This window comes from Lemur catta, chromosome 1, assembly GCF_020740605.2.
Source record: "Lemur catta isolate mLemCat1 chromosome 1, mLemCat1.pri, whole genome shotgun sequence".
Lineage (NCBI taxonomy): Eukaryota > Metazoa > Chordata > Mammalia > Primates > Lemuridae > Lemur > Lemur catta.
Window position 1 is genome coordinate 33,450,506 of NC_059128.1, and position 18,323 is coordinate 33,468,828.

The 18,323-nt window shown below is 56.5% G+C and overlaps 1 protein-coding gene across 3 annotated transcripts in view; it reads left to right on the forward strand.

The window, feature by feature from the left end:
* The window catches only part of SPTB (spectrin beta, erythrocytic), a 67,069-nt gene extending 49,847 nt beyond the window's left edge, over positions 1 to 17,222 (forward strand). For 2 of the 3 annotated variants that reach the window (XM_045565694.1, XM_045565704.1), the window contains exons 32-35: positions 11,057 to 11,319; positions 13,578 to 13,751; positions 14,052 to 14,094; positions 14,280 to 17,222. In XM_045565694.1, the coding sequence (XP_045421650.1) occupies positions 11,057 to 11,319; positions 13,578 to 13,751; positions 14,052 to 14,094; positions 14,280 to 14,447 (648 nt within the window). In that variant the 3' untranslated portion in view covers positions 14,448 to 17,222. Of the gene's footprint in view, positions 1 to 11,056; positions 11,320 to 13,577; positions 13,752 to 14,051; positions 14,095 to 14,279 lie in introns of those variants that run through there. The other variant, XM_045565711.1, reaches the window with a different exon arrangement.
* The last annotated feature ends 1,101 nt before the right edge of the window (positions 17,223 to 18,323 follow it).

Sequence of the window (18,323 nt, forward strand, 5' to 3'; positions counted from 1 at the left end):
GGGAGTCACTACTGCCAGAGCCTGCTCATCCCTACTAGGCTCAGCCGGGGCACCGCCACACACCTAGTTCAGACCAGTCTACTTTTTTACTTAGGTTTTCTTAATTCTCAGAATAATTCCCCTCCTCCCTTCAACCCAGAAGAAACTGACATGCCAGTCCACTGACATGACTCTATTAGTTTGGTTTTATCTAGTCTAATAAATTTTATTGTATAAATATATGACCATCCACATCAGGGGAGACAGTGTATCCAGAGATGATTCATTTTCGAACACAGTCCCTTTTCCCATTTGCCTTGTAACTCTGCTCTGTGCAGCGCCCCCTCCATACATGCACACACTCATACACACACACTCATACACACTCACACTCATACACACACACACACACTCATACACACTCACACTCACACTCACACACACTCATATGCACTCACACTCATACACACACACTCACACACACTCACACTCATACACACACACTCACACACACTCATACACACACACTCATGCACTCACACACACTCATACACAGACACATACCACTAGACTGTCTCATCCTGTCCCCTACCCACGGGCACTTTCAGCAGTGAGGTGGGGACAGCCGCCCTTCCAGCAGGTCCCTGTCTTCTATGCAGAGCCCTCTGCCCTTTCCCACCACCCTGGCCTGACGCCTGGGCGTCAGTGAGCCCCGCAGGAGTGAAGAGAAGCCCAGCGTGTTGGGTAGCAGGGGCCAGTCCCCTAACCTGCAGAAAAGGAGGGTGTGCAAGGGCCTGGCTGAAGGGGCAGGGGATGGGGGCACCTAGACAGACCAGCGGCCAGAGGCCTAGGGCATGTGCCTGGAGCAGGCCCCTGAGGACCGTGGGGGGAACCTGGGAGGCTGTGACTGAGGTTTAGGGGACCACTCTAGGGAGCAGCCAATGGGGGAGAAAGCACCAATTCAGCTCGCAGCTTGCATGGCTTCACCACTGCACGTACCCCTGTGGCATGCTGTGCCAGAGCTCAAGGGAGCAATAGATCCTCCATGTATCCCACCTCTCCAGGTGCCCGGGTGAGCTTGCCCGGAACCTCCAGGAGGTGAGGGTTGGGAAGATGGGGATTCTAGGTGGAAATTTTGGGTACCCCAGAAAAATGCATATATAATGAGCCCTCCCTGTGCAGAATCGCTGGTAGGCCCAGATTTCAGCCCTTCCCACCCTCTGTACCCTCTGAGTGAGACAGACAGACAGAAACACACACGCATACATACACACGCACACGCGTGCACCCCACACCTCCCTCTGCTGCCTCCAGCCTGGCCAGAGGCCTCTGAGCTGCACCAGCCCATTGTGGCCAGCAGAGGGCACTGCTGAGCTCCTGCCGAAAGGGTCCCTCCCGGTTCCCTCCGAAGCTCCCATGATGGCACGTGGGACTCTCCCCTCCCTGTCTGTGGTGAACTGCATCCCAGCCCCCTTTTCCCAGCAACAGCCCGTGTCAGAAGGAGCGAGAACTCTGGGGGCTGGCATGGCCTGCAGACACGGCTGGGGCTGTCCCCGCCTCCCGCCCACACCTGCTTCTGCTGTGTGTCCCTGTGTGTCTGCATGCCACGGTGTCCCGGTGTGCGGGCTCCTTTGTGACCACCCGAGTGACTCCACCACTGTCTGTGTCGTGTGCGTCCACGCGAATGTACCACGTGTGCATCAGAGCGGCCTCCGGCCAACTGCTGAGTGTCACTGGGTTGGGGGGAATAAAACCTGCTTGGACCTGAGTATGTCTCTGGGGGAAGGAGGAGGGAGCCCACGGGGAGACCCCTTCCAGAGAGCCAGCCTCGCCACCAGATGGGAAAACTGGCTTGTGCCGGGGCCAGAAAGAAACCAGACGGCGAATCACATGAACACCAGGCCCAGAGCCTCGTGCAAACAGACTTCCTGCCGCTTCTCTTTCTGAGCCCTTGAAGTTTTCATGGGGACCCACGAAACTCCGGGGGGCCTAGTGCCCAATCAGCCTTTGACCAGAGAGAGAGGAGGACGGAGCCCACGCAGGCTGGGAGAGCCCGGCCCGGCTCTGGGAGGCTCCTCACAAAGCCAGCGCTGGCCCGTCCCCTCTGCCCTGGGACTGCTCCTTTGCACAACCACAGGCCTCTCCCAGGAAGGTCACTGTCTGCTGCGCCTTCTCTCTGGGGTAGGCCCTGGTGGCAGTGGCTCTCCTGCTGGTCCTGTGTGCGTGGTCTGGTGTTGGTGCCCCATAGCAGAGATCCACGCGGTGTCGCTTCGTGTCAAACCCCTCACTTGTGCATGTCGGCTTCCTGCTGGGGACACGGATGGCAGTGGACCAGGCGCCCTTGCCCCAGTCTGGACAGCCACACACCACAGGACACCCACCCCACAGGCCCCTTCTCGCACACGCGGTGACGGGCTACCATTCCACGCATCAACCTTTCCTCAAGCACCTCCTTGTGCGATTCCATTGCCTTCCCTCACCTCTCGCTTTTTCACATTAGAGCATGTTCTGGTAAAAACCAGTCCCTTCACACAGGTAAGTGCACAAGCGCACGTGAGGCCACGTACAAGAAACGAGAATGTCACTCACAAAAGACAAAACGGCTAGAGTGGAAGTCAGGACATCCCAGTCAGTGTTCCAGTCCCTAATTCTGTTGGAACCTTCCTGCATGATTTAGATAAATCACCTAATCCCCAAGTCTCCTTGCTCTTATAAAGCCCTCTCTGCAGGATTACAGAAAGTCTGGAACGTTCCCATATGTCAGCAGTGTAGCAAATTAAAGGGAGGGGCTGGGAGATGTGGTTTCCCCCACTCTGCTCTTGTCTGGCTGTTAGGTTGGGGGTCCCTGGGTGGTTTGCCAGGTGCTGGCTGGTGCGAGGCGGGGATGAGTAAGAAGAGGTAAAGGGCCAGGTGTTTGCCTTTGTCACTTTGTCACTGTCGAACCTCTGCTGCAGCCAAGGTTAGTGCGCCCAGGGTCCTGCGGGGACCCAGATACTAATGTGTCTCTTCTCCTGGGGCATGGCTCTGGGACAGGCTTGGGGTCCTGCCAGGCGTCCCTCACCTCCCAGGCTCTGGGTGCCGCAGAAGCCCTACTGTGACACTTGTGGCGAGACACTCTTTCCTCCTGGGGCAGAAGGAGGTGGAGTTCAGTCAGATTTCATGGAGAAGAACGGTATTGAAGACAATGTGAGTCTCCGCAGGCCTGGGATGTCCTCCTAGACTGTGCCCGATTCCTGCTCTGGGGACCAAAGCAGGGCCCGCTCTAGAAACTCACCCAGCAGGGCTGCGGTGATGACGTGTGTGACATCCCGAAAAGGGACTGGCGTTCCTAGGGTCTGTGACAATAACGAGTCTCCTTTGTCAGGGCTTACTGTTTGGGGCAAACATGCCCTGCCTGTCTCCAAGTCCCAAGGCTAGATCCAGCCTGTAGTGCAGGCAGGACCCTGGGACGTGAGGCCACCCCAGAAGGCAGCGGCTGGGTGCCCCTCACTGCCAGCCCTGTCATCAGGATGTCAGGGAAAGCTCCCATGTCCCAGCACTGCCTGTGAGGCCAGCTTCCCCGGAGTAGGGGACTGGGCTTCTCCTTAGCACTGAGCAGGGGGAGTGCAGCCTCTAGGTCCTCGCCTCTCCCTTCTGTATGTCATCTTAGAGGTTGAGTGGCTTTGGGGAAGTAGCAGCAAATGTGAGGGGCAGTGCCTAGGGGCTGAATGGGCACTGGGTTTGCAGCCAGGACCACCTTTCAGCCAGTGCCTGGCTGGCTGCACCACTGTCGCCCTTGGCAACCCGGGCACCTCCCCCAGCAGCAGCCTCCCTGGTGGGCAGCCGGGAGCTTTGACGAGCGGCCAGTGGCCAGGCTCTGGTGTCCTTGGCTGGAAGCGACGTGGGTGTGGAGGCAGCGGGTGTGTTTCTCTTGCCTGAACAAGCATTCCCAGTCTTTCCCCTCTCCCTGTAAGAGCCGCTCTTTCAGACATTTTGCAGTGAATGCAAATCCCATGTTTGTTCGTAAAGGGCAGACCCAGCTGGAAAGAACGTCAGTTTTCCCCAAAACCTGGGCGTGGCCCTGTCTCTCCAGGATGCCTGAGTCAGCGTGGCAGGGGTGTGTCTGCCTGCAGTCTGGCACCGCTCACCGGCTCCCTGGAGAAACCTGCTCTAGGCTCTTTCTGGACATCTGCCCGCTGCTGGGTGTGCCCTGCTCTCTGCTATGGTCAGATTCCATCTTCCTGGCCCCTCTGTTCTGAAGATTCTTCCTCAGTTCTTTCTCTCCAGCTGTGTTCCAGACCATCCCAGATACCGATGGTCTCAGGATGAGACTCAGCATCAGAGGCATCTCAGAAATGGGTTTGAAGTTGACGATGTGACCACTGGGTGGTCGATCTGGGTGGGGGAGTTGGTGTCTTCTAACCCTCTCTTGTTAGTGCTAAGTGGCTGGATCAGGGTCACCGAGGGATTGAGCAGCCGTCAGCCCCCCCAGGGCAGGGCCCGAAGAGACCACACAGGTGGTGGGCATGGTAAAGGCAGCTCCTGAGGAAACCCCATTGTCTCCCCCACCGGTGGCAATGGACCGGGTCTCAAAGGGGGCTGTGCACACTGCCATTCCCCTCTTCCCTCACTCCCTTTACCTGGTGGCTTTCTCATCTTGCCCAGGCCCCCTGGTTGCCATCTTGGATAGACAGCTGGACCTTAGGGGTGCAGTGCTGAGCCGTTCTGATCCCTACCCCACCTCTAGTGAGAGCCCCTCCCCAGCCTGCAGGCCAGGGTCCGCTCGCCATCCACCCCAGCCTCAGCTCCCCCTGGCTCTTCCCCCTGTTCAGAAACAGCTGAGGCATTTGTCCCTGGTCACCCTCAGTGGCTATCCCTTCATCTCTTTGGCTGCTCTCCACTCCACAGACCATTCCTTTTTCTTCTCTTGCAAACAATTGTCTTCTGAACAGCCTTCTCAGCCCATCTAGTGATAGCCCTTTCACCAGGAGGACAAGCACTGAGACCTCAGACGTTGGGAGAGCGTCAAAGTTCTTGGCTGCTGGAGTGGCCAGCTCCCCCTCACCCTGACACTGCCCACAGTCACCCAGCACCATTTGGCTGCCTAAGGCATCTAGCAGTGGGTCTTGCTGGTCCCAAGCCCTCTTCCAGCTCTGACGTGATTATGCTGCCTCCATCCATCAGCCATGTGTCTTACGTACACCAGGCTCATCTCACTTAGACTGTGAACCCATCAGATAGGTGCTTCATCTGGAGGGATGGCACTGGCCCCCGCTCTTGTGACAGGATACAGTAGGGGGGGCACAGATTCTGGGCCAGGCAGACCTGCATCCTCAGCTTTCCATCTGGGTGTGTGGCTGTGGGCAGGTTACTCATTCTCCCGGAGCCCCAGTTTCCCCATCTGTAACTTAGGGGTAGTCACAGACCTGCCTTGCAGAGAGGCTGGGAGGATTGGAAGGGAGGACGTAGGTAGAGCATCCGGCACCTAGTAGGTGATCACTTAAGTCCCTTCATTTTTCTCCATCTCCCACCTCAGTCCTTCATCTCTTAAAAGAAACATCCTCCATATGAATTCTAATGTCCATTACCAACCCCCCCCCCCAACCAACGTTCCTGGAGGCGCCCCCTTGAGATCCCTGTACACACGGTCTGGGCTCAATCATCACATCATCCATCCCATTGCTAAAGTCAAAAACGTTCTGTTTCTGGGTTGCATCCTCAGGCCCTGGTTCTCACTTACCAGAATTACTTTTAGAGAGAAGCCCCTGACATTCGTTGCCTGTGAATATATCTGGGTTCACTGAGCATCTTCAGGGTCTATAAGACCCTGTGGTCCGGAGCCAGGTTCTTTCTCTCCTGGGAGCCCAGAGTTAGTTGTCTGTGCGGCCCCTGCGCCACCTGCTGGCTGAGCCTGGAAATACACCGCCAACTCCTTTCCCCCAGGGGAGAGGTTTGCCCACCCTGCCCACCTCTGTGGAGGAGACCCCAACCCTCTGCCTGCCTCCCCCACCCAAGCCAGTTTCCTAGCAAGGCAGGACCCTAAAAAGTCAAGCTTGTACAACACCTGCTTGACTGTGTAAGACTCTGCAGAGGCTCGGAGGTGGCCGTCCCCCACCGATCGGGAGCCTGGGCCTCTGCCTGCTGGGGGACTGCAATCGTGGGAGGCCCTGAAAGGCTCTCCTGTCTGTGCCCTTTCCTCCCTGGTGTCCCTCAGCCCGTGCACACGGCTCCCCTCAGCTGCCTCCCCCGCCCGGCCCCCAAACCAGAGACCCTGGCCCCTCTTACTCCAGTCCCACCCTGGCCGTTCTCCCTCAGGCTGGCACAACCCCTTAGGGCCTAGCCTCCCAGCTGCCCCTAGCCTTACACCTGGAATTTCTTCCTTCACAGTGTCCCCCGGCTCCTGTGGGTGGTGTCTCTGTGCTGGGCAGCCCTCAGCAGTGTGGCTGGAATCTGCATCTTCTAAAGCCCTCAGGGCTGCAGCAGCAGGCTCTTCCCTTACAGCACCGAGGCTAGAGGGGAAGCTTAGGTCCTCTCATCTGTCCTCTCATCTGTCCGGTGCCTTTGGACAGAGCCTGCCTGTCCCTACGACCACACCACATGAGTAGCCAGCACCACCCCTCCTGGCGCCCTCTGTCCACTGATCCCCCTGCCCAGTGGACGGGCAGTCTCCACCTCAGACCATGGCCTGCTTCCAGGGCAGCAGGTGCACTGTTGCTTCTTCCCTCTTGTTCCCACCTTGTTGGCACGGGGGCCTGGGTAAGGTGGGCCCTCCAGCCCAAACCATGCCACCAGCCTGACCTGGGGTCCCCCTGTCACCAATGGGGAAGTCCTTGGCAGATCTGGCCTAGACAGAGGTGTCAGTCCCTGCCTCTCGCGTGCTCCATAGGCAGCCTTGAAGCCCAGCCTCTTAGCGCCCTGTGTGCCCGGCAGCAGCCAGCTGCCCTGGGTGTGTCATTTTTAGGGCTGAGAGGCATTGTGTGGACAGGGGAGCAGAACCCATGGATTCTCGCTCCTGCTCTACCACTAACGTGCTGTGCGATCCCAGCCAGCCACTGAGCTCTCCTGGAACCCAGTTTTCCCATCGGTAATAGGAAGGGCTGGATCCAGTGGCCCCAAGGACTCTTTCCAGCTCCAGAACTCTGAGAATCTGTTTTCTCACATCAGCTTCCCCGACCCTCAGTCACTCCCATCCCCAGCCTCCCCCGGGGGCCTGCTTCTCTAATAAGGCCCCCTTCTTGGCCTACCTCCATCCTCCCAGAGCCATGGCTAGAGAACGAGGCTCCGGGAAATTCCTTATCTCCTCTGAATTGCAAAAGGAAGATCTGTACACACACACATGCCTGTGTCAGGATCCTGGAGCAGGGAGGCCGCCTGGGCTCTCCTCCGTCCTGCTCCCCACTGTCTTGTGTGCTTCCCTGTGCAGGTCAGAACCCCAAGAGTAATTTTTTAAAAATAGTTTTTCTTCAGAAAAGGATTTGACCACCTGAATATATGCCTAGAGATAGTCTTCCTCAAAGTCTTTGCTTTACAAAGTTGTGAGCTCTTTGCAAAAATCCAATTGTGAATTACCAGAACCTTCCACTAAGTAGCACACTGTTGTCCTCGGCTCTCTCTGGGGACTTCTGCCCTCTCCTTCTGGGGCCCCCCAAGCTTTGTGGTGGGGCCTCAGGCCGCTTTTGCTGTTCACATGGTCACCCCCTTCCTGTCCTGGCCTCAGAATGCTCCAGCTGAAAATGGCTGAGGAAGGAGGGGTGAGTCCTTCCCTGCCAATAGCTAGGATTCCCCCTTCCGCATTTCTCAGTCCCGAGTACCCCCCACTCCAGGGGAGAAGGGCATTTGAGATCGTCACACTAGCTGCATAGGACACCGGCCACAATAATTGCTCAGCACAGCCCCAGGGAGGGAGGTGTGCTGGGTAGGAGGGGTGAAGGATCATAATAGAGCCGGTGTTTACAGACGCTACCTCACTTCAAAATGCTCCAAACCACCTGAGAAGTACGTACTAGGATCACGCTCTCTAATCAAGAGTCAGGAAGGTTCAGTGACTTGCTAAAGATTCTCTCCCTTCCCCCAAATGGAGGCTAGGACTTTCACTCCAGGTGTGTCTGCCCAACACCTGGGCTCTGAGCCCTGGAGAGGTCTGTGTGCACAGTTCCAAAGAGTACAGTGGGGAAGGGGTTGGCTTCTTAGCAGGGCATCTGCCGGTGGTCCCTGGTGGGAGAGCAGGGAGGGGCCTGGGGGAAGGGGCTGGCTCTGCTCACAGAGCCTTCCAGAAGTCCCTTGTCCGCCCCTTGCCCCCACCCCAGGCCCTATTGGTTCTACCTTGTCCTCCCCAGGGAGTTGGCCGGCTTCCTTGGGGCTAAGAAGAAAGGATGGGTCCCCAAAGCCCTTTCCCTCTCTCCTGCACCCCACTTTCATTCCATGCCCATCTTATTCATCTGTGTCCCCTCCCCCGGCCAGGGAGGAAGGAGGCCCTGCCAAAGCCAAATACCCTTCATCTCCCACCCTCATTCTTGGATCCTCCTCCTCAGGCCTCAGCCTTCAGGATGGGGGACACAGGGTGTGTTTTAAATTGTCTCTACGTGAACAGGAACACAGGAGAAATCTTTGCACACGTTGGAAAACGTTAGTTTCCAAAGCCAAGTCATGACCAGGCCATGCCTCTGAGTGTCCCTGCCAAGGAATGTGAGCCGGCACATCCATTAAGAGGAAACAGAAGGAAGGTGGGATTGAGCTGGGACTCAGCCCTAGCAAAATCCATCTTTATTTTCAGAGGACAGTTCCCTAAAGGAAGGAAAAAAGAATGGCAGTAAAAGTGTAGGAAGAAATCAAACACAGGGTTCTCTAGCAAAACCAGTTCCAGGAGGGCGAGGCTGGGTGAGAGGGGCACACATGGCTTCGAGGGTCCGGTGGGCTTCCCTGCCTGTGCCTGCTACGGCATCTTCTCTGAGACCCCAGGGCAGGGCCAGGCAGGGCTCAGGCCCTCACCAGGAGCAGCAGTGCAGCGCACCCGTCCTCTGGCATCCCCGCTCCTGGAGGAAGAACAGGCCCAGTTGGGCTGGAGGCTGGAGGGGTGCGAGAGGAAAGGAGGCTTTACTGTCGGCATCAAGGACCCATCTCCGAGCCGTTTACCCAAGTCAGAGGGTCGGCCTGACTGGGTCCACACAAGGACCCCAAACCCAGGCTCCTTGTCCCATCCTTGCCACTCCTGCCCTTCCTCCCTGCTGGAGGACAATCTAGGCAGGGCTTGGGGCTTCCAGATCCTTGTGGAGTTTCCACTCATTGCAGACACTCTGAGATACAAATGCTGCAAGATGCAGAGAGCAGTGTGGCCTGGCCACAACCCTCAAGGGGCTCTAAGGTGGGAAAAGACAATGGAGCACAAGCTCCTAATTGCCTCCTATACCTATTAGCTGTATGACCTTGGGCAAGTCACTTAACCTCTCTGAACGTTACTTTTCTCATTATAGATTGAAAGTGTTAGACTAGGTCAGTGGTTTCCAAACGTTTCCAGGCACATTACCCTTCCTTTAAATGAAATCTTACTAGAATCCTAACTTATACCCTGTTGATTGAACAGTCCTAATTTGACAGGATACAAACATGACCAGCTTTATCTTTCTTCCAACCACTGCCTTCAAACATCTCCATGGAGCCTCCCCTTCCCATTCCTTAATGCCACCTCAGGCAGGCCCTGGTCACTTTCAGCTGTTAAAAAGTCTACCCAGTTGTTTCAGTTAAAGTTTCAATCTGATACCCAGTATGGCGCCCACGTCCTCCCACCCTCCATCCTCTATTTTGGGTTTGACCCACGGGCCAAAGGACCCACGGCAGGAAGGAGAACTCAGTCTGCCCTTCCTTGGCTCCTTCCCTCTCCTCCACAGCTCTCTTCTGGGCCTCTGCCGCTCCAGTTGGGGCAGGGAGGAGAGAGAGTAGGAAAAGGAGCCGGGGGTGGCTCTGGTCCTTCGGACATCCAGCCACAGCCTGCCTGGGGCACCTTCCCACCGTATGCAGAAAGGTTTCCAGCAGTCAGGCCTTGGGGACAGTGTTCTGGCCAGATGGCTCAAGCGAGGCTGCCTTTGTTGGTGCTCATTTGGCACAGAGGAGACCCCCTCTTTCTTGCCCTACTTGCAGGCGGGAGGCTGGCTGCCCCCTGCGGTGCCAACCCTCCTAGCCCCCTCTCCTGCCCAACGGGCGTGGGCAGACCAGCAAGGCCTCACGTGACATGACGCAGGGAGGGCCGGGGTCACCCTGGCCCCCACAGGGAGGGGCAGGGGTAAGACCACAGCGTGCCCCCAGGCAATGCGTCCTCAGCAGCCACTCCCAGCCTTTGCTGTACATTAGAGCTTGTGGAATGCTTATCGCCAAATACCAACGCGTTCACCCCCTCCGAGCCCCTCCAAGGGTTAACTCAGAATCTCCAGGGTGGGGCTTGAGTATGTTTTCGAAATTGCAGAAGGCAGCCAGGGTTAGGAACCGCTGTCCTATGCAACAGATTCCCATCTAACCCAGGAGGAGGACTTGTTAGATCTGATAACGGCCACGGAAGGTCTGCATTCTCCCTTTGGAAGGTGGTGGGGGGAGACTTAGGGCCTAGTGTCCTTAGTTTTAGGGCTTTAGGTACAATTTGAAGGCCCCAGAGGAGTTCCTATTCATATCCTAGTACGAGCGGTTTTCACACTTGTCTTAAGCAGCAGAACCTTCTTCGTATAAAATCTTACCAGAGCTGCACATGTCATGCAGTTGGAGGGTCTGCCTTGGAACCAGCACCCCATCCCCGCAGTGAGAGGATCACTCGGGCCCCTTCGGCTCGCTCCGAGTGCCTCGGTGCCGCTACGTTAGAGGGGAGGGAGGGGCCCCCACTTCCCTCTGAAGGGGGATGGTTGGGAGTGGACCCAGAGGCGCGGGCCGAGGCTAGGGAAGCAGCTGGGTGCCCACAGCGGGTTGTGGGAGAGCCAGGGTGGCAGGAGGCGCAGGGCAGAAAGGAAGCAGGCCCCGGGGATGGTCGGGGGGCTGCTGACCCCCCAGCCTTGCTGAGAACAGCCTTCCCTAGGCCTGAGCGCCCAGAACGGTGTGCCCCTCCCCTCTGCCCGAGCAGGGGGAAGAAGAGGGGTCGTGGCCTCAGGACCTGCAGCCGCCACCCCCACCGGGGCAGCACCAGGACGGGCAGGAGGAGAAATCCAGTGGGGACGAGAGGCTTGCCTCGGAGCCCCTCTTTAAGGTCCTGGACACGCCTCTGAGCGAGGGCGACGAGCCCGCAACGCTGCCGGCGCAGCGGGACCACGGGCACAGCGTGCAGATGGAGGGCTACCTGGGCCGCAAGCACGACCTGGAGGGGCCCAACAAGAAGGCATCCAACAGGTGTGTGGGGAGAGCTGCTGGGTGGGGGTGGCCTGGGCAGCTCCCGGCTCTCTCCACCAACAGAGCCTTGGCGACGGAGGCCAGTGTGTTGAGGGAGAGGTGCCCTGGCCTCTGGCCTGTGAGAGTCCTGGGCACCCCGCTGGGCCAGCCTGGGGCTCCTGGGAAAGCCCTACATGGGAAAAGCCCACTTTCGGCTCTGGTCCTGAGTTCCAATCCTAATTTCACACAAGTTCCTCAAGCTGGCTCCCCATTGGAAAATGAGGATGATGGCAAGAGGCCTTTTCAGTGCAGAGACTCGACTGGCGCAGAGTAGGCACCCAGTGAACATTAGCTGTTATTGTCCTGTTGTCCCAGGGCTGGGGGACAGGCAGGTAGGCCTTAGCATGAACATATGTGTCCTTGACTGAGCCCTACTTTTAACCAGTCTGGGCCTCAGTTTCCTCAGCTGTAAAACGGGAGATGATGGGGGAAGGGGCACGACCTAGGTGCCTCCGGGAGGGTCCCTTCCAGTGCTGTCATTCAGTGACTGTGACGCTGAGGACCTGATTCAAAGGCTGTGTCCTTTCCTGACCCTGAGATGGTCACATTCTTGGGTTTGGTCTGCCTCTGCCTGGCGTCCCTGGGGGCCTCTTCTAGCAGCAATCACGTCCCAGAGAAACAGGGCAGCACCAAGAGGTTGAAGCCAGCCGTATCCCAGGGACACCTGAGAGCATACAGAACGTGTTGGGGGGACTCACCAAAGCTACTCCAAATTCCAGAAATGAATGATTTGGGGGCTCAACTGCCCTGAAGCAATTTATTGCTTAAATGGAGAGTCCACTAGGAAAGGGGAAACTAATATTTATTGAGCACCTACTGTGTGCCAGGCATTATGTTAGGACTGATAAAATCTTGACAACAACCCTATGTCAAGGTTTCCATTTTCCAGATGGGGACAGAGTCTCAGAGAAGTTAAGTCATTTGTTCAAGGCAGGATCTTACTCCAAAGACCCGGCTCCGTAGCAGGTGCCCTGATGCCTGAGCTGGGAGTCAGAAATCTGGGCTTTGTAACACAGCTCTGCGGCCAGCTTTGGATAAGTCAAGTTCCCTCTTTGGCCTTCCAGTACTTCCCCACTATGTGCCCTACCAGTTCACCTTCCTGCCCTCAAAAGGGAGGGAAGGAGGAGAAAGAGAACTAGGAGGGAGAAGGAGGAAAAGCTTAGCATTTCTGAGTTTGTTACTGTCAAAATGCAACAACAGAGCTTCCTATGTGTCAGTGACAGAGCTGCGTTTAGCCCACCTGTGAGCTTAGGAGCTTGTGGCAATTGAGATGAGCCTTGATTTGCACAAATCTGTGAATCTGTTCCTTTTCAAAAAGTGTGGTGGCTCACTTCTATAATCCCAGCACTTTGGGAGACAGAGGCAGGAGGAGGATCCCTTGAGGCCAGGAGTTCAAAACCAGCCTGGGCAACATAGCAAAAAAAAAAAAAATTGTAGTCCCAGCTACTCCAGAGGCTGAGGCAGGAGGATCACCTGAGCCCAGGAGTACCAGGTAGTGAGCTATGATCATGCCACTGCACTCTAGCCCGGGCAGCAGAGCAAGAGACCCTGTCTCTTAAAAAAATTAATTAAAAAGTGCTAGTACAGTATACTAGGCATATCTCAGCAAAACAAAAAATAACAATCATCAAAGCAAAACCCTGCTTAATTCACAGGTCTGTAGTGGGAATCAAATATGGTAATGGATGTAGAAACACTTTGAAAAGTTAAGTTTATATTGTTGGTCTAAGACTCAATAATTCTACTTCTAGAAATGTACCTCAAAGTAAGCAAAGACTGACGCATAAGAATGGTCATCACATTGTTATTTAAATTGTGGGTAAATGTTCCAGTATTGTAAGGTCCACCAATAAAGTGAATTGTATATATACGATGGGACACCATATAGCTATTTAAAATTATTTCAAGAAATATTTGACGATATGGAGAAATACTCATGATATAGCATTAAGCTTAGAAGCAGGATATAAAATTGAATATACAACATAATCTAATTTTAGCTATGTGATTAGAAAAAATGACTACATGAATAGAAGACTAGATGGAAAACATAAAATATTAAAAATTAGGTAATGAAATATAGATGATTTTTATTTTTTAAAAAATTAAATGTTACTACGTACCAGGGCAAAAAATCAAAAAATGGTAAAGCTATAGGAACCGATTATAGAGATGCTGCATCGGGACTGTGGGTGACCTGCCTGTCTGCTGCTTTGCAGGTCCTGGAACAATCTGTACTGTGTGCTCAGGAACAGCGAGCTGACCTTCTACAAGGACGCCAAGAACCTGGCCCTGGGGGTGCCCTACCATGGGGAGGAGCCCCTGGCCCTGAGACATGCCATCTGTGAGATTGCTGCCAACTACAAGAAGAAGAAGCATGTCTTTAAGCTGAGGTGAGTCTTCCGTCCACTTGCCCCTTGCCTGGGCCTGAGCTGTCAGGTTGATGGCCCAATTTGGCCTTAGTACAAGGCTAGGGCGAGGCCCATTGCATGGGACCAGCTCTTGGATCTGCTGCTCCTCAGGGATTTTTCCAACCAAAGAGGCTGATGGTCCAGACTGTTGCCTCTCAGAAGGTGCTGTGCTCTCCCGGGAGGGTTCTGCATACTAGGCTCAGGGGACTGTGGGATCAGAGCCAGCCCTCTGCCCAGGCCCCCAGAGGAAGCCACATGACAAGAAACCTTTTGTCCTCCCAGGCTGAGTAATGGCAGCGAGTGGCTCTTCCATGGCAAGGACGAGGTAAGCGGGGGCAGGGGGTGGGGCAGCCTAGCCCAGACGCGTAGCAAAGGGTCAGGTGGAGACCCCGGCCACTTGCTCTCAAGGCTGTCTCCAGATGGGCAGGCCTAGGGGCACCCTTCGTTGCCGGGGCGGGAGTGTGGGTGCCGTGGTGCCTCCCAGACTGGGCGCCGACCTCCCGCCCGCAGGAGGAGATGCTGTCCTGGCTGCGGGGCGTGAGCACCGCCATCAACGAGTCCCAGAGCATCCGCGTCAAGGCGCAGAGCCTGCCGCTGCCCTCCCTCTCCGGCCCGGACGCCAGCCTCGGCAAGAAGGACAAGGAGAAGAGATTCAGCTTCTTCCCCAAAAAGAAGTAGCTCCCGGGGGCCCCCGCGGGTGGGTCCTCCTCCCGCCTGCCGCCCGCCAGCCGCCCTGCACGAGCTGCCTTCGCCGCCCACCGGGTGCCCCGCGGACAGGGCTCCGCTCCCCTGGCGCCCTCTGCGGGCCGGGCCTGGGGGCAGGAAACGGCTCTGAGGCACGCGCCCTCCTCTCCCGCCTCCTCCCCAGCTGGGGGCTCACTGGTCCCCTACACCCCGTAAAAGCTGGAGAAGGTGGCTGAGGGGTTCCTCAAACGCTGCCCGTTCCCAAAGCAAGTCTTTGCTTGGGGTCACCTCCCACCTGGTCGCCACCAAGGAAAGGGAAAGGGAAGAGGACCCTGGAAGAGCCTGGCCTGCCCCCTAGGGACATAAGGAAGGAGCCTTCAGGTGGGTCGCAAGGGGCTGCTGGGGGAGTGAGGGGACAAGACAGAACGCAGAGCCCCGGGTGCCGCCAGCGTCCTCCGCACTAGGCTTCCTCAGAACTGGGCCTCTCACCTCAGGGGCCACCACATCCCTTCCCCTCTCCTCCTCCCACCACAAAAGAGAGCACCCTGCAAGGTTGGTGGGTCCTGACTGAAGGGGCCTCCTGCCACCTCCAGCACCCTTTGCTCCCACCGCGGAGGCGAAGGGAGGATGGGCAAGTTCAAGCCCGTTAGAGCTTAGGGGTCAGGGCTCAGACCTGAGGGGTGACAGACAGGTCTCACACTGCCAGAGGCTCTGCCTCTCCATGCTGGGACCCTCCCCTCACTCTCAGTAGCAGCCAAACCAGCAATACCCACCAGACACAGGCCCCCTTAGGGAAACAGTGTAGACCCCCCAGGACACAAGATGCACAGCCCGGCACCTGGACTGAAGCATCCAGAACCAAACGCCCAATTGTGTCCCATCTGCAGCTGGTACCATCGTAGGGTATTGACTGGATAGGCAGCAAAGTTGATCCCCTACCACCTGAGGGTGGTAAATGTGGCCACACCTAGGTATTACCACCCATGTGACATAAGCTGGCTTCTCCTGAAGGTCCCAGCTTTGGGTCTTGGGGGTCACATGAGTACAGAGGTCACACATCTACCACCCTCCATCCCCAAACAGTGGAAGGGGCTCTGCAATCTACATCCCTGGGGATGGCCTTCCCCGTGCCGCCAAGGTCAGACTTCTGGAGAGAGACCGTTCATTCCACAAGGATCTCTCCGCCACTCTATTCTGAAAGCAACACACTTGCAGCCCAGCATCTTAGTGGGGGTTAGGTCCAAAAGAGGGGGCAAGTTGGGGGCAAAAGGTGTTCCCCCCGAGGGAGAACATAAAGGTCCCCAGGGCCTGCAGACACTGTTTCTACCACCTTCCCCATGGGAAGGAGCCTTAGATCCGTGGAGATGAAGAGGGTGAGGCTCAGGTAGAAGCACCAGGGCCAGGTGTCCAGAATCACGAGGCCTTCCCGGAAATGCTTAGCACTGACCGGTGCGGCCACGGTGCAGAGATGCAGTCCACCCTGTGGCCCTGACGACACATCAGGGTGAGGCCAACTTCGCAGACAGGCACCACACGAGGGAAGGGTTATCCGATGCAGCCTGACGTCCCCAGGTCAGACGTTCCCACCTCTGTAGCCAGGGTCTTCATTTGGCCTCAACACATATGACCCTACAGTGCTCTGCTTCTACAGGGAACCTAGTGTGTGTCGGTTCACCAGCCTCTTTCTACATCTGGGGAAACCAAGGCAGTGCAGTGACTACACTCACCCAGCAATAAGGGAGGCCTTTGGTGCGTTCAAGGGCATGTCCTCTGGGGCAGAGAGCAGGTTCCTTGCTGAAGGGTAGAGGTGCATCTCCCTCAACTGTTTCCCGGGGCCAGTCCTTAGGGAGCCAAGGGACAAGGGCCCACCTTCTCCCCCCAACGTGTGCCAAAGTAGCACTTAAAGTGAGCAATTTCCAGCAAGCAATTCCACAGACCTAAGAAAGAAAGGGCTCTGAGGGAAGAGCTAGGAGTCCACCACCCCAGGTCCCCTGGATGGGGCAAGGGCAGCCAGCTGCATGTGACCCACCATCTCTTGCCAGCTCCCCACGCATCCCTCCCACATCACCCAGGCCCTGAGACACTTGACCAACTGGACTGAGACTGCAGGTGCCCAGCTTTGGGAGACCCTGTGCCACACCAGGGCTAAGCTCTGCTGCTGCCCTGGCAAGGTTTCTTTTTTGTTCTTACATGTTTGCAGTCTTGCCTTTGACGGTACTCCCAAACTAGGTTGGCACAGCTCTAGTCCACACCAGCATAACAGGCTTCCTCCCCAGGGCAGTTCAGAGGAAGCTCCTTCTGGGTATGGTCAGGTGGTCCTCCCTCCCCTTCTCCTTCCCCTGCATCCCTGGGCCTCAACTGAGGTGTGGAGGTCCTTGGGCTCCCCCCAACACACCTCCACTGGCACCCACATGGGAGGCCTGTGCAAAGCTCAGCTTCCCCTCCTCAACACCCCCTTCCTGCCTATCGGGGCCAGCCAGGGTCCCCTAGGCCGGTCCTGGCTCCCCTTCCTCCCTCAGTGGGAAGGGACAGAAATCCAGAGGAGGAAGAGGCCAGAGGACCACACAGCTTGGTCCCTTGGACAAGCAAGCTCAGGGAGGACACAAGGAGGAGGTGGCTGCAGAGGAAAGCAACCCAGCTGGGCACAGACCATGCAATCTGGGCTGGCCCTGGGGCCGGCTGGGCCATGTCCTCCACTTGCTCAACTGTGCTTCCACCAACCAGAGGAAACCCATTTACTAGTTTTTCTAATAAATCAATAATGCTCTATATTTCTCTCAGTTTCTTATTTGACTAGCCTTGTTTCGCTTTGAACTGGGCCTAACAAGGCAGGGCTGGCACCATGGGGACAGAGGGACAGCCAGACTCTGGTTTGTCCCTGGGAAAAGCTTGCTCACTAGCGCAGTTCATCACCTTAAGCAAAATCCCTTCTAAGCAAAGAACGCCCAGGCCTTTCCCCACGGAGCTCAGGGCAGATCTCAGCACCTGGTGGATGGCAGAATCACCAGCATCTCTGCCTGGATTCATCTCCGGGGGCAGTTTCACGGGGTCTGGGGGGATGGATGCAGGCACTGACAGTCCTCAGAAGGCTCCCCAGGTTATTCTAATGGGCAGCCAGTGAGAACCGCTGCCCCGGTCCCAAGTTCCCAGACACACCTGGATGGCTGTGTAAGGGCTTCCTGGGGAAGGGGTTAGCTGCAACCAAGAGTCCTCGTCAGAGTTTGGGAAACAGCGACTCATCCATCTTTCAACGTATAGATGAGAAAAAAGTAAGAGTGTAGGTGACCCAGCCAGCTAATGGCGAGGCTGGGATGAGAACCTGGGTGGCCTGACTCCCACACCGTCCAGTACACTGTGGCCACTCAGCGTCACATCCTGAGACGGGCCTGGGCGGAGCCAGTTCTCAGTGACTGTGGAAGTGACCACAGAAGATTCAGGGCAGGTGGCAGAACACAGCATCACTGCCCCGTGCTGCTGCTCCAAAGAGGGGAGCACTCGCCTCTGATCTTCCCTGGACCTTGCTGGACTCCGCAGGCCCATCTGCAGGTTGAGCCCGTGTTCCTAGGTCAGAAGACCCAAGGGACCCTGACCCCGCAGACCTGTGGAACACTCGTCAGACAGCTCTACCACCTGGGCCCTGCAGCCCCCTCCTCCCAGCCCCCCCACCCCCGCCAGGAACCAACCAGGCAAAACAAAGCTGGTCCTCCACGGAGAGAGGGCAGAAAACCCAACTGAAACCGGGAGACATTCCCAGCTCTTTCGAATCAATGACATTTTTAAGAATGCAATAAAAACAGAGGACCCATCCCAGGAAAGTACACTTGCACTCCTCACCCAATGCTGCAGCTACTTTTTAAGATATTTCTAGGC